Source organism: Amblyomma americanum, chromosome 5, assembly GCF_052857255.1.
Source record: "Amblyomma americanum isolate KBUSLIRL-KWMA chromosome 5, ASM5285725v1, whole genome shotgun sequence".
Lineage (NCBI taxonomy): Eukaryota > Metazoa > Arthropoda > Arachnida > Ixodida > Ixodidae > Amblyomma > Amblyomma americanum.
In genome coordinates, this window is record NC_135501.1 from 119968030 (window position 1) to 119993753 (window position 25724).

At 45.2% G+C, this 25724-nt stretch overlaps 1 protein-coding gene across 11 annotated transcripts in view; it reads left to right on the forward strand.

The window, feature by feature from the left end:
* Positions 1-25724, forward strand: part of LOC144132630 (papilin-like) — a 180915-nt gene that overhangs the window by 15668 nt on the left and 139523 nt on the right. For 7 of the 11 annotated variants that reach the window (XM_077665167.1, XM_077665176.1, XM_077665175.1 and 4 more), the window contains exons 6-9: positions 2459-2503; positions 7535-7711; positions 11458-11646; positions 18607-18648. In XM_077665167.1, coding sequence (XP_077521293.1) covers positions 2459-2503; positions 7535-7711; positions 11458-11646; positions 18607-18648 — 453 coding nt within the window. The remainder of the gene's footprint in view (positions 1-2458; positions 2504-7534; positions 7712-11457; positions 11647-18606; positions 18649-25724) is intronic. The other 4 variants (XM_077665171.1, XM_077665173.1, XM_077665169.1 and 1 more) reach the window with 3 other exon arrangements.

A 25724-nucleotide genomic window follows, 5' to 3' on the forward strand; every position in this document is an offset into this window, starting at 1 on the left:
TCACGTTTTGTGTAAGATTTGGCAGTGTTGATGCGAAGGATAAATTTCCAGAATATTGTAATTACCCACTTTTAAGAACTTTCACTTTTTGAAAATTGCACTCTTGTGTGTTTTTCGCAATGTGTAGCTTGGTTTTCACGCCCCTGTTTGCGGTTTCCCTGCGAAATATAATCACTGCGGGGCAACTGTATTGAGAAAATATCATCATCATTATCATAATCATCATCAGCCTGGCTACACCTACTCCAGATAAAAAGCACTTCCCATATTTCTCCAATTGACCCTGTCCTTCATCAGCTGCGGCTGTCCTATCCCCGAAAACTTCTTAGCCTCATGCAAGAGGACCGGGGTTCGAAACTTGATGCCGTGCAATTATCGACCGGACGGGAAAAAGAAAAAACTCTGTGCATCGTTGGAATTGTATAACCAAGCCTGCGGTCTGCCTTGATCTCGGTGACCAGAACCAACAATGCACTCCCTCACCGGTGCATTATTTGGTAACCCTAACAATGCACTTGCAACAAGCCTTCTACAAACAAAACGAACTAAATTCTTGAAGAAGACTGGGACGCTCTAGATTAATGCTTTGCAGTTTGTTATCTTATCAAGTATCGTATTTTTCAAGTTATTACTATAACACGTGTTTGTCGCTGCATATAAATGCTGTTTTTTTTAAGTTTACTCATGTAAAAATCTCAAGTAAAACTTTTAAGTTTTTATTGGTTAGGCTGGTTCCCTTCTCTCCTATCTATTGCATAATGGAGTTAACAATAGCAAAGACTATACTACTAAGTGTTACATACCAGCAATTCTGGACAAAAGCATTTTAACGGAGAAACGCTCACGAACCCAATTTTATCATATAATGTAAGGTTTAACTATAACAATCAATATATCCGCAGATCACTCGACGGCTGTTTCGTATTTTTTTTCTATTTACGTTTTTGCTATCGTCAAAAGCGTTCCCCATCGGTTTCCTATGGCAGTCTTAACTGTTCGATGCGATCGATGGAAACACTTTAAAAGAAAGATTTAGTACAAATGAGAATAATGTATCATTGCCTTAAATAATTTCATAAGAGTGTCTTAAAATTTTACACTTGTCAAAATTTTTGCCGGAGAAAGCTGGACTTGATATTTCCGAAAGAGTCGCAAGAGCAAAACAGTCACGCCGACACACATACAAAAAAACTGTCTCAACGGTTACTACTGCGTAACGCGATATTCAACGACAGCTATGTAGGTATTTATATTGCAGGATATATAGACGTAGAAAATATGAGAGCGAATTCATATCTTTATAGTTGAGGAGCTCTCTTCTAAGTTTTCCGTACATAATCCTTACTCGACTAGCTGTTCTTTCCAGTCTAATATGAGAGCGAATTCACATCTTTATAGTTGAGGAGCTCTCTTATAAGTTTTCCGTACTTAAACCTTACTCGACTAGCTGTTCTTTCCAGTCTGCCGCTTCAGCCGCGCGGCGCCACTGCCGCTGAGCCTTTCCTCGGGCTACCATACTCTCCCTCCTTTTATGACAACCGTCCTCTTTCCAGGGCAGCTATCCAAAAGGTGGCGGCCGTGGCTACCCCTCTTCACTAACGCGTTCCTACGGTCTGGTCAAACCATGCTCCTTCCACGGTAACTAAACCCTTCTCCGGTTACGTATTCGTAAGCTCTCACCATACTCTCCTCCTTCTGCAGGAAACGTTTTCTTTCTGGGTATCCGTTCGCTCTCGCGATTCCCTCCTGCTTCTACGGTAGCCACCCTCCAGATGTTTGCCTTAGTAGCCACTTTCTTGTTACGCATTATTGCGCACGTCATGCCGTCTTCTTTAAACAATTGCTACCCTCCGAGGGGTGGCTCTATTGGTTGCCAACTACGGGTTACTCCGTCTACTACTACTACTTCTACTACTGCTACAACGCGAAACCCAGGATCGTGCTCTTAACGGCGGACGCTGTAAAAACTCAATGCAGTTTCCCCTGAGAGAAATCGGCCTTCTTCTAGCAGCGTGATGGTGACGGGTCATTCATACTATTCATTCCATGTGGCTAGGTGTCTGTCCATTCTCATAAAACGCGCCCTATGGTGTCGACCTCAGAATCTTACAAGGGTTTTACGGCTTTTATGCGAAGCGTAAGTAGCTTGTTGAGTCGTTTTTGCGGCCTCCAGTGTCACACATGGTGTTGTGTATTATGATGTGTCTGCTAAGCATGACGCGTGATGCTTGGTTATGACAAGCACGCCATTTCATATGTTGTCACATATTAAACGACGTCAGCAAATCTGAAGTGACATCACCAAACCTAAAGAAAGGATCGCCAATGATGTTACCGAATCGGAAGTCTTCCGACGACTCGAGAGGCTTTTTGTGCTTTGGCAACCCAGTCTTGGCACTGTATTGGCGCCCGCTAATTTCTTTGCGGTGATGTTTCTTTCTCTCGTTTTCTGGGTCAGCGGAAATTGCTGCCTACCGTGCGTCCAACCAGACTGTCTCTAAAGGTAAGAAATCAACATGCATTCCTTACAGATGTCCGAAAACAAGTGCGAACTATTACTCCCGGTTTCTTTTCCGGTTGCAATTTATGTGGAGGACAGACGCCTTTGTTTTCTTGCAGCAGAAATACTGTTAACGCGAAATTTATGAAGAATATTAAGATTTGCAGGAGCAAAGGACATTGAAGAAATGTTAGCTGCGTACCGCAAAGTTCCAGAAGCATAGCTGAAAGGCATTCATACTTGCTCTACGCGACGAATTACAAAAAAAAGACAAAGTTCTTGATGCTATGAAGGGGTGGTTAACGAGTATCCTTGCGCAGTACTGATAACATCATTACAGTGAGCAACATTGGCCGTGGAGGATTTCACTTCTTTTCCAATCATTGCGCATTCATAGCTGGGACCCACAATGTGGAACAGCCTCATACAACTGCGAGAAAAGATTGGAGAACTGGATGAAAGGCGTCACCCTTTTTGTTGAAAGTTCAACCTCATAAAGGGCAGTGTTTGGCTACGCCAAGCATTTCATACTCCCACAGCAATATTCTGAGAAAAGCCGAAAGCTACGTCCTTAGCTCCTTTCAGAAGAAGAAGATTAACGCTACGAGTAAGGTGCCCGCAAGAACCGGTATTCCACGCAGAGCACCATGAAGCGATGAAATCTTAAAAAGGTGAATGTTGTCGAGATGGATTTAAGAAAGGTAGGTAATTAGCTACCTTAATACATTTTGTGCTAACCTATTTAGTCAGAATTCGTCGTCATTAGGTTACTCTTCGTGACACAGCATGTCCAAGCTCTTCTCATAGAGCCTGTCTCTTCTACCAGCTGGCGCGCAAAGCGTCAAACGTCAGCTACTAAAACATAATTGTCTGCCTTTCCTTGAAGCAATTCCTAGTTTCGGCTGTTTGAGGGCAACCGCAGGTTTGCTGCTATTGTAATGATATCCGAAAGAAGCTATTTTGGGCTGCCTTTTTCATGTTAAATAGAGGTGGAATGGGGAACCAGCTCTGCGGTTTGCGGGATGCTTGTCCTTTATGGTGACGTTTGGGAAACGAAGAATAAATGAATAAACAAATGAATAGATAAATAAATAAGTAAATTCTACTGCGTCTGGGACTCGAACCCACGGTGGCGTAAATAGAACAGCTTCGGTGGTCACTGTTCGCGAGTACTAGGCTATCACAGTATTTTTTTTCCAGCATGGTATTTACTACACGAGGTTATGTATGCACAGAAAGGGGATGGGTTCTTTCACAGTTGGATTTCCTAACAAGTACTTATTTTCTGTTTTGAGTGAGAGCCAGGGATTTGATAACGATACCCTTTGCGCCGCCATTGTATCGTTCTGTGTACTTTGGCCTCAAGGGTCATGACGTGTTAAAGCGAGTTTGTAAGCTGCCGATATCTCCTTGCATCAAAACTCTTTTATACAAATTATCTACCGAAAATCTACCTGTTAACACGTGGCTCCATAGGAAAAACATTGTTGTGCTTTCTGTTTACTGTCGCCTGTGAAATGTATCGGAAAAAATTGAGCAATATTTTGTTACCTGCAAGGATATGGCTTTGTTTTAGGATGTGTTGCAGAGGACGCTAAAGAAAGACTTTGTTTTTAATCCCACAGTGTTCGTTACCTTGCGGCTACCCAAACTGATTACGAACCATGCGACAAGTTTTTCCTGATTAGACTTCATAGCCTGTGGAAAACGCGCATGCTGGACCGACACGCTGAACCTGTTATTTCAGCCTAAAGCCATTATAGTTGAGTGGTGCTCCAACTCAGGGACATTTATGGTGAAAGGGACTTTCTACCGGACTGGTTTCCGCTGTTGATGCGGTGTATATCTATGCCCCTCTTTTTCCTATGTTGTTTTCATTCAAGCTAGTGCAGTTCACTCAATAGCAGCGTGCTTTGTAAATAATCTGTAGGCTATCGCCGCAGCCGAAAACACCTTGCCTTAAACTGCAACACATTTTCGCCCTGTGCATTGCAAGTCGCCCTTTTCGTGAACTAATACTATTATCACATTAACATTCACGTTTTGAGCTAGAACTCATAGATGTCAGCTGCAGGCGTTGGAGTGAACAACTTTGGGGCAGGAACCCGTTGGCATTGAAAATATTGCTCCATAAAGGCGGCACTGAAACACAGGCCGCCGGCGCACATTGGGTAACTTGGCGTTTAATATGAAAAAGCTAGACGCGCATAACTAGCTCCCTGCGTTAGTGGACACCTAAATTGCGCTTTCAAGTACGTGGCGGTGGTGTCTATCTGCAAAAAATCGTTCTTTCGCAGAATATTTTGTGCATAGCAATGCTGCACCACCAGCACAGTTTTTGACTCCTCTCTCAGCCAGATTATAATCGATGCCCTTTTATGAAACGTTTATAAAAAGCTAGTTTGTTTAGACTTCGAAGAGGCAAAGGGACAATGCTAGCAGCAAAGCTCATCTGCAACGGCGCCCCTTTTTATTTCAGAGAGCCCAGTCACGGGTTCACTCACAGTTCTTTGATTGCAGGTCTCGTGCGCCGCTGTGAATAAGAAATTAGTAGTGGTGTCGAATGTTCTTCCATTTCGACTAAAGACAGTGACAGTTCCCTCATTTAAACGTGTCATCATGCTTCACCAGACAGATTTCCGCCTTACTCGTGTTTGTTAACCTGATATCTAAAATATCTGGCATCATTATAAGAGCATCGCAACGATTACGAGAAGAAAAGGCTTTACAATACTCAACAGAAGTACAGAAAAATGTGTTTCTCTTAAGCGTACGTAGCCGCCGCGGTGGCTCAGTGGTTATGGCGCTCGGCTGCTGATCCGGAGTACCCGGGTTCGATCCCGGCCGCGGCGGCCCAATTTCGATGGAGGCGAAAATCTAGAGGCCCGTGTACTGTGCGATGTCAGTGGACGTTAAAGAACTCCAGATGGTTGAAATTTCTGGAACCCATCACTACTGCGTCCTCCATACCATGAGTCGTTTTGGGACGTTAAACCCTCGTAAGCCAAAAACCAAATCTTAAGCGTACAGCAAAATGCAAAGCTGCACTCTAGTCTAGGTAGATTCCGCGCTAAATAAAAACCGGCAGGCCTAATCCTCTGGGCTTGCAGTCACAGTCAGTTACATAAAAAATACCCAGCCCAATAAAGATAGCGAAGCGTAGACAATGTGAGCAAGTGAGCAATAGTTTAGATCGCATAGAAAACTTAACACGCCACGCTGATGACAAACGCACCCACAACATCCACACGCAGCTTGATGCGTTGTAGGCACTCTGTATGGTGTTGGCTTCCTTCCACTTTCTTGAAGATGTTGATCCATTGATTTGAAAATAAATAGATTTCACACAACCAACACGAGCACTGGAAAAAAAATGCGAATCATGCCTGCTCACATAAGATTACCGAATAGAAAGAAGCTATAAAAGAATATAGAATTATTCAGTGCAGCATGTTTGTCAATGGTTTAGCAACAGAACGCGATTTCCAACCGATGTGCGCAAGTGAGCAGTCCTCACGCGATCAAGAAACTGACTGCAAAAGACTGGAAGCCACGCCATGTTGTGTTCGTAGCTGTCACTCCATTTGCAGCAAATTGTGGGCCCGACCGCGGCGGCTGCGTTTTTATGGAGGAAAAACACTAAGGCGCCCGTGTGCTGTGCGATGCCAGCGCACGTAAAGATCCCCAGGTGGTCGAAATTATTCCGGAGCCCTCCACTACGGCACCTCTTCTTCCTTTCTTCTTTCACTCCCTCCTTTATCCCTTCCCTTACGGCGCGGTTCAGGTGTCCAACGATATATGAGACAGATACTGTGCCATTTCCTTTCCCCAAAAAACCAATTATTATTATTATTATTATTATTATTATAATAGTGGGCGGATTAGTTAATTGCTGTCCTTTGTATACAGAGCAAATCAAGAGACTAGTCACTGCAGAAAGAAAGAAGAGATGATTGCACTGTAGTGTAAAGTGGGACAATTCAGACAAATTACAAAACATCTGCTAGAACAAAAAAAAAAAAACACCCCCCCCGCCATTGAAGATACGGCAGATTTCGCATTATGAGGCTGAATTAAACCGGTAACGTGCCCCACGATGCAACGACGTGGCATTTTTTAAGGGCCATTTCACATTTTTCCTTCTACTGAAGCCAGAATTCGCATACGTTGACGCAACTTTGTGCTGTCGTGCTGTGTTTTATGTGCTGAGAACATCCGTGGATTTATCGACGTAGGCAGAATGCTTCACTGGGTATTAAAGACCGGTGGAGGCTCCATATGTCCGGCATGTCTATATCTGGCGCTTTCACTGGAGCAAAATTAGGAGGGCATAAAACAGTCACGCCATCTGCGGCATTCAGAGCCCATCTCAGTGCTCCTGAGTGCTTCAGGAAGAAAGAAGTCCAGGTTGGCCCAGAGAAAGGGTGAGGGCGTGAACCGGAGCTCTGTCAGCATAGTCGGGTTTCCAAGTGGAGTGTCGCACCGGTATGACCAAAAAACTCTGTATTTAGCTTGATCGCATCACTGCAGCCACATATTCGCTGCAGCTGACAGCGTTTTGCTACGTGTGCAAGCATTTAATGTCCCCAGGTTCTCCTTTAGAACCATGTAGTGCGGAATTTACGACCCTGCTGAAGTTTGGTAGAAGGAAGGAGAAGGATGGATCACTGCTTTGAAATTCTTGATAGCTTCATCGTTGTCTTAAGTGCCAGAAGATATTGCTCAAAGATAAATGCTGTGTCATCACGTAACTTATGTGTGGAGTGTATTACGTCATATAGCGTCTGTATGAGTTGCGGCATTATCCCTGCCCATTTAGCGAGTATACACTCCGGACGTCCCCTACGGTTTCCTTATGAACCTTAAGAAAAACAAACGGAAGGATGGGATGCGCCTTACGAAACATTGGATTAAGGAGGAGAAGAAAAGCGGAACTTTTGTGTTGTGAGATAATACCTGGAATAACGTGTTTGGCGCCTGAGGGCATCTCTGAAGCAGCTGTCGGCGTAAATACGTCTGCCCGCTGCGTTTTAGCAGACTTGGACAACGTCGCGTGCCTGCCGAAGCCCGATCCCGGACCGTGCTTCGGGTACTTCCCTCGCTACTACTTCGACAAGGAGAACAGAACCTGCAAGCAGTTCATATATGGAGGCTGCCAGGGCAACGAGAACAACTTCGAGACAAAGGAACTCTGCGAGTACAGCTGCGACCGTAAGTTGTTGGGAACTGTAGCTGGGGCAAAGCAAACTCTTGTTATTAGTTATGATGTTAACATTCTTACTCAAATAATATTCTCAGAAAAATTCCTTTGCTCAAGACGCTAACATTTCGCAGTTTTGGAACCACCGAATCTAAGCAATCGTTGTAAGGCCAGTGCTACATGGTCCGCCTTCTCCGAGCCATGGTCTGAAGCATATATTTTAGCGTGTTTCTAGATAGAAAAAAAATGAAGAAATGAAGGGATTTTGGAATGCGCCACATTCGGAAAAAGACCTATTGATAGTTATGGTTATTTCGTTGTGAGGTCTCAGGGACAGCTTCGCACGGCAAAAGAGCACGGCGGTCAACGGCTATGTTCAAATAATCCCTCGTATTGACAAGGAAAGTGATAGTCAGGAAATAAAGATTATCGCAGGGTGAGGTGCACAGCCCTAAATCTTCTAGAAAAGGCGTGAAAAAGATTTAGTTGCTCTATTAAGAATATCCGCGGCGATTAAAATGCTGTTTACGTTTTTTTGTTGTTGCTATTTCTCTATGCGCGCGGCGAAAATAGTTCATAACTAAAGTTTAAACGCACGGACGAATGTGTAACCATGCAGGCCGCTGGTAAACGTCCTCGCTGTTCCTATTAAAAGGCCAAGCTATTATTTGTACGTGCGCGAAAATGTTACGAAGCAACGAAACCAAGGCAACGAGATCGTGACCGAGAATAGGCACATGACCCAAATGCTCTGTCGAATATCATTTTCTCCGCTCACCAGTGTACATAACCGCCTCCTATGGGTAACCATTTTTTGAAGCTGTTACGAGAATCGGAGTTCGATTTGAGAATTAGCATTGATACCCGAGGAAAAGGAAGAAAACCTGCTCACAACTTGGCAGCACTTGGAAAAGGGAGAGTTATAGCGGCATGCTTTCCGACAAATATCTGCAGGAAGGTTGAACTCTGTTTTGCAGAAAGGCACCAAACAGTAAACTGCAGATATAAGGAAAGGCGCAAAGGCATACTTTACGGCACTGAATGCTTTTTTGATTTTGTTCTCATAATTTTTTCACCTTTTTATTCTAAATACGCTGACCTCTAGAAGATTGAAATCAGATTAAAAGAGAATCCAACAGCTTTGCCAGAAGGCCACTTCCCTATATCTAAAACTGCAGTCGTCTACGCTTTCCATGAAAGCACTTTTGTGTATTGAATAAAATGACTTTGGCGTCCACCGGGAAAGGAGGTATTTTACAGGATGGAATGGTGACGCCTTCCTGCAGAAATAAGGCGCTTTTTTAGGGACATGAATCACCCCGTCTTAAGCGACAAATTTTCAGCCTAATAAGAAATCATAAATAAATATATAATTGTCGCCACAGGGATTCGGACTCGCGGTGCCGCGAACTAATGAGCTTCTTTGGCCTATTCGTCTTCGTCAAATAATAATATTATCTAGCAAATATCGTCGCACACGCGCCGACGACCCAGCAAAGCAAAACATTGACCCTACAGAATCAGAGAGCCCTTTAAAACGCACACACAGTAAGGAATATTTTTCTATGAGTATTCCTTAGCGCCGCATCATGCGATTCCATAATTTGGTTTGTAAATGCACCCACCTGCGGCACAGTTGAATCAGGTGACCGAACATTACTTGCCCTGTTTTATGCGAACTAAATGTATGCGTGTACATATCGCCACAAAAAAAAATAATTGAGCTACAACCTTCTCAACTGAAGCGCTGCGGTTGATCTATAGGTGAAATTGGCGAAAAACACGAGAGGAAACAAGGACATACTGAAGGAATGACACTGGATAAAAAACTATTCAATCTTTGGCAACGCTCCTCAAAAAGACTGGGTTAATGAGGAGGCGGCAACAAATAACCTAGGATAATATGCATCACTCCTCACGGACACCTGCTGACCGTAAGCCACCAAAACATTTGGCTTTTCTGCACAACAAGAAAAGAACAGAAATTACACACCGAGCAGTCTCAGCTTTGCCACCCGCTGAAGTCGCCGAAAACGCACTAGTTGGTGTTCAGATGATGCCGCGGTTGAGCGGCTATAGATGCGCCGCAATTCGCAATTTTTCCTAAGCGTTCTAAGCGGACAGGTGCGGCTTCTTGCCCGTCACGCACGAAGTTGCTGCACGTGGCACGCAGTTCAAAATGCTTTGCAGGGCTAACGGGTCACAGCGTAACAACAGTGTGCCGCACTGAGACTCTGAATGGCAGGAATGACCCGCACTAATTTCACCATCGTATTCACAGGTCGTGCAGTCTTCCCTTGCGCCGCAGGGCTTTCTTACCTAAGGCAGCGGCAGCGACGGCGCTGCACACATCTCGCTAGCGTTCGTTGCCGCCGTTCCCCATCGCTGGCGCTACTGATGTCTTCGCTGCTGCGCAGCCTTACAAGCGCGCGTCGCTGTCCAATGGCCTCTGCACTTATCAGGTGGTTGGGAAGCGGCGGTCGACGGTCAACTCTAGGCTAAAGCCTTTAACGAAGCCTCTTGTTGCCAGTTTAATCGTTTACACGCAGCGGTAGATTGCAACTGGCGGCCACACATGGACTGGCCTCAACGCAAACTAGCGTTACGTTTGGCAGGGCGCACTATGTGATCTTCGTACTGGCGCTCGCAGTCGCACTTGGAAGCTGCTTCAATAGACAGCTGCCGCCGCTGATCTGGTTTTCCTTTGGTTGCTGCTTCTGCACCTCCTCCAATACAACATGCACACTATGTAAATTACGTTGATTGTTTAGTGGGTCGTATGTTGCGCAGTGCACTTCTAGATAAGTGGTGCACAAGAGCTACGTACAGTGGCACTGGTCAGTGCAGTGGATTCACTGCGGTTGTCATAATACGCAGCCCATCGCGTTGCATTCAGGGCTTAGTTGGAATGGCGGATTCTGCGCTGTCAACGTCCAACTGCGTTAATCGCTCGCATGCATACCTCTAATGGCAGCAATTTATAGCTCAATGTAGAGTCCTACTCATCATCATAATCGTCTCAGCCTGACTGCACCCACTGCAGGGCAAATGCCTCTCCCATGTCTCTCAAATTACCCCTACCCTCTGTCAGCTGCATCTACGCTTTGCCTGCAGACTTCTTAATCTCATCCGACCACCTAACCTTCTACCACCTCCTGCTACCCTTGCCTTCTCTTGAAATCTACTTCGTCACATTCATGGACTAGCGGTTATCTTGGCTTCGCATCAGGTGCACTGCCAAACCCTATTTCTTCTTCTTGATTTCGACTAGGATGTCCATAACCGGCGTTTGTTCCCTCACACATTCTGCCTGGTTACGGTCTCTTAACGTTAAGCCTATCCTTTTTCGTTCGATGGCTCGCTGCGCTGCCCTGAACTTAAGCTGAACCCTTTTCGTTAGCCTCCACGTTTTTGCCCCGTAGTTGAGAACCGGTAAGATGCAGCTGTTGTGACTTTTTTTCTTGTACCACTCACGACTAAGTAAACCGCTCGCAAGGTATTGTCACTGATTAGCATACAGCTATGAGAAATCCTTCACTGAAGTGCAGGAAATGAAGCAGGCTTCCTCCTTTCCCTTGCTGCTTTCCTTTGTGACTTCAGTAAACATGTCTGCCTTCTTCATTTAGCTTGGATTATTTCGTCCCCTCTCCACCCTCTAATAATCGTTCCGTTTCTCTTCAGTTAGTGCCAAGAAAAAAATAGGAATTTGGCTGCAGGATTCTCGTTGTTGAGAACTTTTTTCACTCCTTATTTACAGCTAAGACGGACTACCAGAAGCAATGCCTTTCGAGGCCCGAGACCGGACCGTGCAGGGCACATATGGTGCTGTGGGCGTTCGACATCGTCAAGGGCCACTGCGAGCAGTTCGTCTACGGAGGGTGCGATGGCACCGACAACAAGTACCTTACCAAGGAGATGTGCGAGAAGAATTGCAACCGGCCGCAAAGTAGGTTTTACAGCGCGCACTGCATTGGAGATCGTATAAGAGGTAAAGCAGCTGATGTGATGGCATAACACTCTTGCACTCACCTGCTGCCGAGTGAGAAGTTAATTTGGGATCACTGTTGTTTCATATCATAGAGGCCTTGACTTTATTCAGATTCTAAAGCCTGACTTTGCGTATATGGCAGGTTTTCTCAGAGCATGAATGGCAGTTTACCAATATTTCTATAGGGCAGAAACTTGGAGGCCAACGAAAAGGGTTCAGCATAAGTTAAGGCCAACGCAGCGAGGTACGGAAAGAAAAATGATAGGTGCAAGGTTAAAAGACCGGAAGCACACAGAGTTGGTGGAAAACAAACGAGATTTAATAGCAGATTAGTCGAAATCAAGAGGAAGAAATGGGCTTGGGCAGGGCACGTAATGCGAAGGCTGGATAACCGCTGGTCCTTAGGGGTAAAGGATTGAATTCCAACGGAAGGCAAGCATAGCAGGAGACAGCAGAAGATAAGGTGGGCGGATGAGATAAGTTTGCAGGCGTATTGTAGGCGAAGCTGGCAAAGAAAAGGGTTAATTGGGGAGACACGGGAGAGGCGTTTGCCCATCAGTGGGCATGGTCAGGCTTTAGATGATGTTGATTATGAGGTGTGTCCGAAAGCTTTTAAAAGATCAAGCGGTGCATTTCACGAGGCCCCAGTAACGGCCACCTATGGAACTGTTTTCCTGTTTATACTATGGTAACGTGCCATTAGTAGTCACCTAACCCCGGTGTTCGCGGGAGTAGTTACTACGATGAAGTGAATAAGGTGTTGTACACGATTTACCAGTCACGCGCATGGAAGTCTATGTTTTAGGCGCCCAACCAACCTTATCCGTCCTCTTGACGTCCGCTGCGCTGGTTTTCATCTAAAGTGACTGACATAAGTTTCATGCTATGTACAAGAGAAGGCCCTCTCAAAGGAGCGGGGCCAACAACGGGACGATTAGCTCTGCTTTCGAGTCGTTCTTCTGCACTTCTGATGCCCTTGCAGATGACTTAAATATTGTACAATTGTGGCATGATTTAAAACGGAAACTCTTTGTAGGTACTTGAAGCCTTTGTTCTGCCACGATTTATTTCCTCTAGGAAAGCTCGAAACAAACCATGGCTTAACAACGAGTTACTTGCCATAGTCTGAATGCAGCGATGTTTCTGCCAAATATACAAGGCCTCTAATTCGTCCGACTGCTTATCGTCGCTGGAAGCAGTAAAGGCGAACTTAAACAAAATTCCTACAACGTTAAGTACTTGTATTCTTCGAATCAAGCTAAAATTCCTCGCAGGGGCACCAAAGAGTTTTGGAAGTATGTGAAGCGTAATGGCAAGAACAACAGCTCTTTACCTGCTTTGAAAAATGATAAGACCATCATTCATGACGACGCGTCGCAAGTGGAAAATTTTAGTCATTATTTTTCGTCTGTGTTTTATCGTCTAGCTCAGGTTAGACATATTTTACAATGCTTGTTGAAATAGAACGCATGTCGGAAGTCGCCGTTTGTGTCGATGGTGTCTGTAAATTATTGAAATATGTGAACCAGGCAAAGTCATGTGGCCCTCAACACATTTCTGCCGCTTAAAAGAAAACATTTGACAGAAGTACGTCTGGTTGGAAAAATTAATTTAATAGAAAGATGACTGATGCCAACCAGGTTTATGTTAAGGAACTGCGCAGAGGCATTATGGCTTTATTTTACCCGTATGACTCCAGAAGTTTGCCAATTAAACCGGATATCCTGCTTATTGAAAGTTAGCGCGAGTAGTGCCCACACATACGAGTGGTATGCGAAATTCTGTTCAGAACCACTGACGAGTTTTCTTGACTAGTATAACCTGAAAATTATGGAGCATGTGTGGAGGGATTTCCACATTTATTGAACGTCACGGTAGCTGCGGCTGGTGAGCCGGCGGAGTGGGCTTTTGACTTTGCTGGCTAGTTCAGTTGCCGAAATCGTTCTCTGTAGCACGTGCGAGAGCTTTTGGTTTGCGCGAGGCATGTCGTGCCAACTTCATCTTCATCAGCGCCGCTGGCGATGCCAGCGCTACTACAGATGCTCCCCCCCCCTAGCGCGATGCGCGATAAGAGAGAAAAAAACAGTATGTAAAAGTTTGTACAGGTTCTCAAGTCCAGGACACAGTTAGCTTAGTGAAGGCCGGGTCAGAGCTGGAGAAGGCTGTCGGGCGGAAGAAAAGAGCTCTGGCGATCGAGCCTGGCTGCCTCGCAAAGGGCGAGGGTAAGCCAAAAGATGAGGATGACGGAAGCAAAAGGCGGGAAAAGTCATCGAGGAATGGGAGGCGAGCTAGGCGTTCTTCAGTTAGACAGCCTACAGGTGGGGCTGGCGGTTAGAGGGCAGTTTTGCGCTGGATGAGTTGGCGCGGACGAAGATATGGCGTGGGGAAGACATAGAAGTGGAGCCGATGCATCGGCCGCGGGCAATGGCGAAACAACGGCGGATGGCACTGAGCGTGAGGTTTGCGGCGTGAGGCACGGGCTGCTGCCTTGTTAGGTAGTAGTCGAAACGGGCAACGGGGTGTACCGGAGGGCTGCAAAAGTGACCTCACAGTGGCGTTGAGACCGGTTGTTGGGGGCACAAGAAGCAAGTCCGGGGAGTACTTGTCGGACTGAGAAGGATACGGGAGGGCCAAGTCCATAGAAGGTGTTGGATGGGGCACGCTGCAGTGCATCACAAGCATGCCACCACCTGCTGAGGCTGTCTAGGCCGTCGCGGAGGCACATGCAGTGGTGAAAGCGCCAGGTGGGCATGGATGCGTGGCAGGCGTTTCGGGTGGCGCGGTAGCCGCAACAAGGCTCAGGTGGGGCGTGCATGTTTGCCTCGCGACAGGTAGGGCAGTTGGGCTCACTGTGGTTGGGCATGAGGGAGCAGGTGAATTACGGGCGAGAAATGAGTCCCGGCCCAGGTCGGGAGAGGGTGCTGCCGTGGATGGTTCAAGGGCAGGTGTCACAGCTGGGAAACAGGGCTGGGCAAGAGGCGCCGTGGGACGGGAGCTCGCAGGTGGATGGCCGTCCATAGGGGCTGGTGGAGAAAACTTGGGAGAGACGGGGATGCCCGTTGAGGCAGCTGGGTGTGATGGTGTGCAAGAGACCGACGCGTGCTCACGTGCACTTGCCGAACTGTGGATGGGGGCTCATTCGGTAGCGGCGATAGCCAACACACCGGTGTGGGGAGTGGCTCCGGTGCATAAACTGGCGGAGGGAATACCGAAGCATCTCGGGTCGGGAATGCGGCCAGGGGCGGTGAGTTGAGTGGCGCCGCAGCTTCTGAGTCGGGAACAGGAGCGTAGAGAGTCGGTGGGAGCTCCAAGCCAAAATACGCCGTCAGGCTCTTCTTGAAATCGGCGTATATGTCGGCGCCGGGAGGCGGAAACCGAAGCGTTGTTAGGACACCGGGTGGGAGTTGGCGGCTGGCGTGCTGATAACGCAGCAGCTGGCTGGACACGTTTTTGATATGATAGTGCGAGTCCAGCAGCGCCAGCCACAAAACGGGGTCCCTGGCATAAAAAGCGGGCAGGCCGGGCAGCCGAGGAAGGTAGGGGCGTTGATATGGCTGAAGGAGCTCGCCGGATGTGATTGGAGGTGCGTAAATGGCGGCGAGAGGCTGCAGAAAGCCTGGCGCGAACTGCGGCCGTGCAGGGGCAAGGCCAAGTGGAGGAACAGGACGGGAAGGAGCGCAGAGCCGGTGGGAGCGGCGTTGCGTGCGTCTGGGCTGTCGTCCGGTGTCACCAGAATGTGGAGGGGGGCCCACATTTATTGAAGGTCCCGGTAGCCGCGGCTGGTGAGCCGGCGGAGCGGACTGTTGACGTTGCTGGCTAGTTCAGTTATAATAATAATAATAATTGGTTTTGGGGGGAAAGGAAATGGCGCAGTATCTGTCTAATATATCTTTGGACACCTGAACCGCGCCGTAAGGGAAGGGTAAAGGAGGGAGTGAAAGAAGAAAGGAAGAGAGAGGTGCCGTAGTGGAGGGCTCCGGAATAGTTTCGACCACCTGGGGATCTTTAACGTGCACTGACAACGCACAGCACAGGGCGCCTTAGCGTTTTTCCTCCATAAAAACGCAGCCGCCGCGGTCGGGTTCGAACCCGGGAACTCCGGTTCAGTAGTCGAGCGCCCTAACCACTGAGCCACCGCGGCGGATAATATTGCCGAAATCGTTCTCTGTTGCACGAGCGAGAGCTTCTGGTTTGCGCGAGGCAGGTCGCGCCAACTTCATCTTCATCAGCGCCGCTGGCGATGCCAATGCCACTACACACGTAATATTTAGGTGCGTTATGACCCATGTAGGTAACTTCAGTCTGCTTACGTGCGGAAATTTGAAAGCTGCGAGCTGTCCGCGACTTGCACCATTTGCTGGGCCAGCGCCGTACATTGCAAGGAGGTTTTTCAGGGAGTCTGCATGATGGCGCGACTACTGCACGCCAAACACAGAAGAAAGTTATCGGAAACAGAGGAAACTTGGTACTCGGTTTATTGCAGCATACGTAATTAACGTGCTCATAATTACTGATTTTGACCACAATATATATTTCGAAGATACGCTTTTTAGAACTGCTCATTCTCTAGACGCGCCATTATTCTGCTTCAAACGTCGAGGCGTCGTGGCGGAGTTCCAGCGTCCCCTTGTCGCATGCCGGCGCCCAGGGTTCTATTCGCACCTGGACACGAATTTTCTTAGCTTATTTTTATTCGAATGTCTCATGACTTACGCGACTCTTGAAGTCATATGATCGATGCCGTCGGATATCTAGTGGCCTCTCAGGGAATTATCTTCCGGCAATATATTTGGCGGACACTTCCGGTGTGAACATAGCCATCTGATGCTTTCCAGTTAATAATCTCTCCAGCCCCTGTTAGCATGGTTTCAGCCGTGGCTTATCTTGCTATACTCAGCTGGTAGAATTTGTTCTTGACTTAGGCTCGTCAATTGATAAGAAACAAGTAGTTGATCGTATTTTCGTAGATTTCCTGAAACCAGTTGATGTAGTTGCTCAGCCTCATGCTCATGAAATTAAAGTCCATATCTGGGAATACAAACTAATTGAATGGATTGCGTAATATTTGTCATTAGGGAAACAGGCTGTCGTTCTGAACGGTTTTGTTCGCAGTATGCACCAGTTACGTCGAGAGCTCCCCAAGTCTCAGTGTTGTGACCACTTTTGTTCTTGTTGTACATCAATGACAATTCATCTTGTATACAGTTTTCATTCAGGATGTTTACCGATGATCGTGTTGTTTATAAAATGGTAGGTGGCACCTCCGACTTAAAAATCCTGCAAGGTGATTTAAACATTATAGCAGACTGTTCTGCGCGGTTGGACATGATAAATATTAATAAACCCCTTCACGTCCCCCTCACCAGGAAACGCGTTAATGATCTGATTTATGAAGGTTTAGCGTGCCAAAGCGACTTTTACTATGAGGGACGCCGTGCTGAAGGAATCCGGAAATTTCGGCCACCTGGGGTTCTTTAACGTGCGCTGACTTCGCACCCGCGTCTTACGGGTCAGCAGCAGACGACATAACCACTGAGCCAACCCGGCGGCCAAAACACGCTAATACTTTTTGTATATGTTCAATTAGTGATATTATGATAAACATAACCAATGAGTTTAAATATATAGGTGTGCTTTTCACTTCTCATTCACGATGGATTAAGCATGTTACGTACATTGCAAATAACGCGGCATTAGTTTTTTTATCTGATAGTGTGAGTCCTGTCAGGGACTGTGATAGGAAAGGCCTTGAATAATACATAAAAAAAATCAGTAAATCGGCTGTGTTGCACTCATTTCCAAGAACAGCAACTTAAACTGGAACAGATGGCGTAAATAGCTGTATTATCGGTGAGAGAATTGAAGAACAAGGTCAGCTTTGAGGCACAAATAATAGGGTGCAAACATGGTGACAAGGATATCAAAAATGAAAATCGGCTGCTGTCAGCGTTGCAATTTCAGTCAAGGCACAAATAACAAGGTGAAATAAAAGGGCAGAAAAAAGAAGTGTGGAAAAGGAGAATAATTACTGCGAAACGAATAGCTGATCTATAGCCAGGGCGCTATATGTGTCTAATGACGAGCTGTTAGCAATATCTCTGTTTAGATTGTGTCCTTCACGTGTAGTCCATGAAAACAAAATGAGTATTCGATTATGTCAGTACGGAGTAGAAACTAGTTTTGCTTCGGCATTCGCGTCATTTACCCAGCTGCTTAGAAACACAGCTGTAGTTAAGGAATGTGCACTCAATAATTGAATATGGATGCATTCGTTGGGACAGCCACGCATCTGAGCTTACAGTTAAAATAGAACAATTCAAAACAGGACTGTTAGATTTCTTCGTGGAAACTAAAGCCGGCAACTTGGGCTGACAGCAAGGAAACTTATTCTTAAATGGCAAGAGCTAAAGACCGCAAAGATCATCTAAAATATAAGATTTTCAGCGTTATTTATTCTTCCACAACAGGCATAAAGCCCGATAAATGTTTCCAGACACCACAACACAGATCTAAGTGACTGGACCTCTGCTTGACTATCGCAGTTTTATTAGAGACAGGAGAGACCTGAAATCCAGTATTGTATTTATTTTATCAAAGGATGTTTTTTTTCAGTGAATTAAAACGATTTCTTCATGTGTAGCTAAATCTGTAACCCCGCTGCTGTAATTTCCTAAGGGGCGATGCAGGCAACAAATAAATAAATAACTTGATGCTTTATGGCCTGTTCCTTCTGGTGTTTTCTTTCTTAGTTTGTTGAGTGTTGTTCTGGCACCCCGTGATGCTATTGGCTGCGTTGCGGGCTTTATGTTGGCCTATGCAGTCTGGGCTTGTTCGCTTGCATTCTTCTTGAAATGAATGCACTAAGAAATATCATTGAAGAGGAATAACAACTGACGTTGCCGTTCCTCTCTTACGCAGACTCCACTGTTCCTAACTTGGAGGAGTCTATGATCTATGCAGGTAAGCCAAAAATGTAGAAATACTCCAGCATTCATTTGCAGGTTGCGGTCATAAGAACGGATACCTCATGGGGCTTTCTTTGGCATCACGAAATATTCGCACAGCCTGCAGCGTTGCACACCACATCTGAAAGAAAGTCTACTGGATTGTGTAAACGTAGTCGTGGCCGTTTCCTTCAGTAGGAGCTAGTTGAACTTGTTAAGCAGTTTAGCGTTTTGCTGTGCATTTAGCCCCGCCAAACTGTAACAGGAGGCACACACTTCGCGAAGGCTGCAAATACCTCCTTCATTCTCAGAAGCTTCAAAGCGTGGCCCACAGTTGAATGCTCCACAATGCTCTTGGACGAAGTAAAGGTTGTTTGTTGGTTGGCCTGCGAGTTAGAAAACTAGCGTGGACAAGAAATTAAATTTTTTAAAAATAATTCTACGAGAACGCTATTGTGAATAAGCTTGTATTTATATTTGATTGCTCTGTGGGGTAAATTTACTGTTTTTATTTCAAGCACTTTTAATTTAAGATGTATATTACCCAGATGTGGTTCCAAAACTATCCTAGTTGCCTCATTTAAATTGGCCTTCTTATACAGCCGTTTGCAAAATAAATTTTACGTCATCATCGGCATGAAATAAAGTCAGAACAAAAAAAATATGGACACGTATTGGCCATCATCTGCATGCCTATACTGCGGTAGCTTACGAATGAGTGCGTTTCTGCCTTGCACTAAGCGACAATGTTCACCTATTTATTACGATACCCCTCCCACTGTTCAGCGTTGCTGAACATTCCGCGCTGCATGTTTATCAAAAGCACGTTGCGTGGTGTATTTTCGAAGAAAGCATTCCAACACACGAAGTGGCTCAAGCGACTCCGCAGGGAGGCCTATCTGATGCACATAACACTCAAACTTGTGTGAATTCACTGAGTACCTCACCGGCTTCATTGAAATTCACCGACTCCATTTAAATTGGCCAAAGGCATAAGCTTTATATTTAGGCTATTCATCAGTGTCATTATGCGTACGAATTGCGTGTGCATTTTCTGAAATTTTAAGCTCCAGCAATTTCAGTCAATGGCCAAGCGCATTTTCGAACATGATGGCGACCGCTAATCGGCCTCTGCGTCATAAGTTAAGTGACAATAAATGTAGTCTATTGTAATGAAAACTTATAATGGGTTAGTATTGAAGTAAGCTTTGCACTTCGCGCCTCTATGTGGGCACCAATGAGAATTCAGGAAAATTACAGCACATGCATGAAAAAGGAGCGATGGAGCAAAGGAAAACCAAAATTACATAACAACTCAGAAGTATTGGGATTTTAATTGAAATACTAAATGCAAACGCGCTTGCAGTTCTCACGGCCGTCGCCTCATGTCATCACTGACAATAACATGTATACATATAGATGATGCATAAAGTTTTCATGAAGAAGTGGTTACTATGTTCAGCTTCTCGCTCATACCATTCCTTGACCACGAGCCTTTGAACAGACGACATCTCGAACTGGGACCGCCCTTTTCATAAAGCTATATATTTTACAGGTTTTAGGTCTTCGTCTGAAAAACATACGACAGTGACATGTGCCGTGCAATAGGGCCTCAGCTCCAAGCCACCCCTATCTTAGTTTCTTGGCAAGCACCCCGAGGTTTTCTCTTTTTTGTTTTACTTTGTGATGAGTTGTGACGTGTCTTTCTGGTCTCTGTGTCCCTGAACTTTACCTAGCCCACCAGCCAAGCTGAATATTTTTGGTATTTATAATTATATTTATCAATTTATAATTTATAAATGTTATAATTTTCACCTCAGGCACGCAGGTATACGACATTCGACTTTGTTTCCAAGGTGCAAGAATCCGAGTTCCCATTTGCTGTATGGTAAAACTGAGGAAGCTTTCGTGAATGTAACAAAACCCGCGTAGCAGGCGACCAAAGTTCTGAATAAATTTAAAGTATTTGGAGGCGCAACCCGCTGCAGAGTAGACACTTGAAGCTTCCCACGAGCGAAGGAGCCAATATAATGTGACTGCACATCATATATGACTCCTCTTGTGACTGAACAAGGACGTAAACAAGTCCAACTGTCTGGAAAAAAATTTTGAAAATTAGAAAATTGCAAGATACGATTGTTGAAATATTGAAGATAATAGTCCTTTCTTCCAATGTGTATCAAAATCTTACTTCTAGAGTGTTTCTATCAATCGCTTAGAACAGTTAAGATGCCATAAAATACCCACGGGGAACGCTTTTGGCGATAGAAAAGTTGTTAATAGAAACAAAATGTTAGACTGCTGTCGCGTGATCAGCAGGTATATTGATCGTTAAAGTGAAATCTTGCATTGAATGAAAAATTTGAGTTTATATACGGTTTCCCGCGCGAAAATGTTTTGTCCAGAATTGCTAGGTATGGGGGCCACTTAACTGCAAACACGTGTGCGCTGCCAACAAGCATTGACGGTCGTGCTTAACAAGAAGCGCAAGAGGAGTTCGCAGTATCAGATAGCGCTCCAACGTGGTTGCTTGTCCCCATTTTGTGTGCCCATTAACTGCCTCCTCGTGCGTGGGCAGACCAGGGTAGGGACGTGAAGGGGTTGTAATTACATGCACCTCAAAGAGGCCAACAGTCACCGAATGCCAGTAAAAGATAGGAAAACATGCCTCCTTTTCTAAATTTGTGGCAGTGATTAATGTGAATTTACAAGTGGTCTGACTTTTTCACGAAAGACAACTGATTACAAAGTACTACAGCAAGCAACCACACGCAGCCAGAGGAACACGAACATACAACCTCCATACGTCGCTTGCGTTCCTCTGAGAACTGAGCTATCGCAGCGACTGTCTAACCTAGCTGCTGCCTAGGAAAAGCTTCCTGCACAGCTATCACCCACGCGGTTCGACGACATTCCACGCGGTGCTTGCGGTATTGGAGGACCTTCTGCGCCTGCGACTGTGGACGAAGGCGGCGTTCGTGTACATTTACAAGGGGATGTTAGACGCAGCCCGAATACACTGGAACAGTTCAAGTTTGGGCAGCCGTCGGCCATAGGACGTTTCTTGGAGCGCCGTACGCTGCATACGGATGTCGGAGATTTAAATCCTACACGTCGCATGTTGTTTCCTTTCTAACTATTTTCTGAGCACCAGTATTCGGCAAAAACGATTACACTACTCTAATGGCTCATTGTCGCGCGTCCGTTTTAACGCTGTCTTGCACGCATAACGCGGCAACTGATCACGATAGCAGAAAACAAATAATATCATCACATATACACACAAAATTTAACCCCCCCCACACAAGGTTTGATAACTCGAAAAGTGAATTACTCTCTTTAAAATTGTCACAAAAAATTTCCGTTTAATTTTGCGTTTAGCCGCCCAACAGAGCTCCAAAAGCGGTTTTTCTAAAATTTTGTTTTCCAGCGATTATTTTCTGAGGATCGTACTTTCTGTTTGTCGTGTTACTATCAGTCTCTTCACTTTGACTTGTGTGTTTGTGAGCAAGCCATTTTGTTTTTCGCCGCTATTTATTATTGATACTGCATCGATGTAACTTCCTTAATATGTATGCCACCCATCGCTTCTCATTCATATGCCTCAACGTTCTTCTTACTGCACCTTATTTTTGGCCTCCCGAGCTTCGAATGTTGACCACCTTGGCTTCTCACTACGGCTGCCTCTGTTCTCTTTCAGCCTACAGCTGTTTATCTAATAGCCTGACATGTTTGCACACCTTCGTAAACTGGATCTTTATCGCTTCCATCTTTACGCCATGTCGCACTTTCCGCAAAGGTGTCGGCCTCATAGTCTCGCTCGTCCACCTTGATCTTGACTTTCAAATCTCCACCACACTCTCCATACCTAACCTGCATCAATCTCTCTGCTATTAGATCCTACAGGATGACAAAGTCTGCCGTTACACATAATTTAGCCCACATGAACAAACGGAATGCAAACGAGAAATAACCACATGTTTACCAGGGGCGAATACGTCTATGAAAACTTGCACAAATGCGCACACCGAGCACTTATTCAAAAAAATAATAAATAGCAGGAAAGATAATGGATGCCTGACGTGGCAATCACTACCTTACAAAAACCGAGCCTCGCTAGAGAAAACCGGCCGACAAATCCCAGCCACGCCAGAACAAAATCTCCTTAAATTCTGCTGAGCATCCGGTATTTGACAGGAATAAGTTAGGAAAAAAAAGAGGACTAATCTATTTGTTACTGCGATATCGCTATTGAGTTTCCGTGTTTGCGTTGAAAAGCGCCATTGGCTGCGGTAATGACCGAATTGTATGAGGAATGAGGAAACGAAGCTGCTGTAATAATGTCGGCGCGGTAGTTTGAATACCGCTCAGGGATGCAGTTATTTCTTTCTGGATACCCTTGACATGACAACGATGAGCCTCTCCTGTTGGCTTTTTCACGCCGCTATGGGAGGAACTGGCGTTGCCGTCACGATCTGGCTGGACAATGTATATATGCGGACTTTCCTCACTCCGACCGACGCTTCTGCTATCGGTCGAACAGCTCGCTCGCATTGCTGAGCAGCGACGGGTACTCCGCCACGGAGAGAACTTATTGCGGAATTGTTCCTGCTAAGCAGTAGCTTAGTCACTGTAATTTAGTGTCAAAACAAAAAGGTAGATAATTTTTGTCTAATGTTTATGAAAGCGTGAAAACGGAATTAAATGAACGATAACGGCGACGACGAGGAAGATATCGAATGTTCTGTGTCTGCGGGCAGCAGTTGGAGGTTGATGAAGACAAAGATTTGCAGTGCACAACGCGAGTTCTTCTATCGTTCGGTGTGAGCGCCAAGGGATTTCCGTTAAGCAGTGTATGCGGCTACCTTCACGATTACATAAGTGCAACTAATCGATTATCTTGTTAGCTATATACAAAATTCTTTCGCATGTCCAAAAAAGGCTAGATTGATTCTATTCCGGATGACTCATACCTCTTGAATTCATTTTATTTTTCCCAATTTTTTTTATCTTGATTCAGTCTTATGACGTTTCATTCCCCGCGCAAATGCTTCATTGGCATTCTACTCTATACCTTGGCCAATCCCCCCCACGTGGGTATGTGCCATATTACTTGAGGAGAAGAAGAAGAACAACAACGCGAGTGCGTGTTGCAGTTTACACAAGGCGTGCTGGGCTGCAGCGATGTGCAGGTGGAATTCCCGGATCTGGACGAATTTTTTTTAACTGCGGAGTTTCTGAGAAAGCTGTATAGCTTTCCGTTGTAGCCGTATGGCTGCGCTCGGGTGGATGTCAGTGAGAAATTACTTCCTTATTATAAATCTACTCCCGCTTGGGGGATTCCCCTAATATATTTGACCAACACTGCTCCCACATCGAGTTATTGATCAATTCGCTTTCGCCCTTACGTAATCTTGTTGTTCCGGTTAGCTCAGTTGGTAGAGCGACTGCTCCGGTGAAGCGGTGGTCCCGGTTTCGAACCCATTACCACGATGAATTTTTCTTTAACTGCGAAGTTTCTGAGAAAGTTGTACAGCTTTCCTTTGTAGCCGTATGGCTGCACTCGGGTGGATGCCAACGAGTAATTACTCCCTTATTACAGGTGGAGTGCAGTGTATGAGACATAAGAATGTGTGTCCACATTACAGAATAGCATGTGTGCACATAAAGCATTTCGTAGCTGAGTAGGATTTATTTCAACGCAGTAAAAAAGAAAAAAACTGCGGCGTTAGCCTTACGGTCTTCGCGCCACCGCGGGTTCGACTTCCAGTCGCGGAAGTATTTGTTTGATATATATTTATTTAATTCAATTGGCACAAGAACCCAAATATCGCAACATATGATTGGTTCTGTGATGATTAGTTCTTTTCTTAAATGTGTATGGGTGGTTTCTTTTAAGTATTGTTAAACTGATGTAATTATTGGTCCTGTTTGCCGTCCTCCTAATAGGAACGATGGTTTTTCGTCTGAATTTCATCGAATACTGTGTGAGATATGTACGCGTTTCCCTGACTGTAGTTCACTAATATTTGGAGACTAACTTCCGAAGTATAAAGTGGTTCTCACAAGCCGTCACAGGGAGTGAAACCGAAGCTAACATGTTTCTTCAGTCAGGTCTTGATTTTTCACTAGCACAAATTATTACCAATCCCATGCGTCGAACATCAGGTACCGCCAACATTATAGATTTATTATTAACGAATAATCCCGATATTTGTTCAGACATTATTCATCTCGACGGCATTTCGAATCATGACGTAATAACAGGACGCATTACCGGTTCTTTTAACGAAAAGAAAACTACTATTAAAGAAATCAGGTGTTACAACAGAGCTAACAATGAAAAATTAAATTCTGAATTAGATTATTTCACCACCCAGTTCAAGAATAAACATTTATTGCGCGCTGTTGAGCAGAACTGGGATCTATTCAAGAGTACTTTTAAAAAACTTGTTGATGACTTCGTTCCACTTATCACCATCTGATGTAGCAGCAGTGCACCATGGTTTAATCAGAAGTTGCATCGTATGAACAATAAGAAAAAGCGATTTTACCGGCACGCAGTAAAAAATGGTCTTCTAAGCACGTTGGACAAATATAAGAAATATGAAAAGCACTAAAGTCACTCCTAAAATCTACTCAACGCCATTTTTTCAATCAGAACTTATCATCTCTGGTAACCAATAACCCTCGTAAGTTCTGGCGCATCATTAATCCTAGCTTTCATCCTGACATTTTGCTTACTGACCATAACGGCGTCATAATTATCGAGTCTGAATGTGTTCAGGTTTTTAATGACACCTTTTCATTAGTATTCAGGAAAGAAGACATCAGCTCATCCCCTGACCTAAATACAATACATGAAATTTGCATGCCTGAAATTGTGATTACTGAAACAGGTATCTTAACTTTATTAAACAATCTTAAAATTACTACAGTATTTCCCGGTCAATTTAGTCCAAACGCAAGAATATTTAATCTGAGTGCCATTCAAATCAATTCAGGTGCCACAGAAATTAATCCAAACGCCAAAGCATTTAATCCAAACGCCAGAGAATGTAATCCTAATGCATTCTCACACTGGACCGCTCA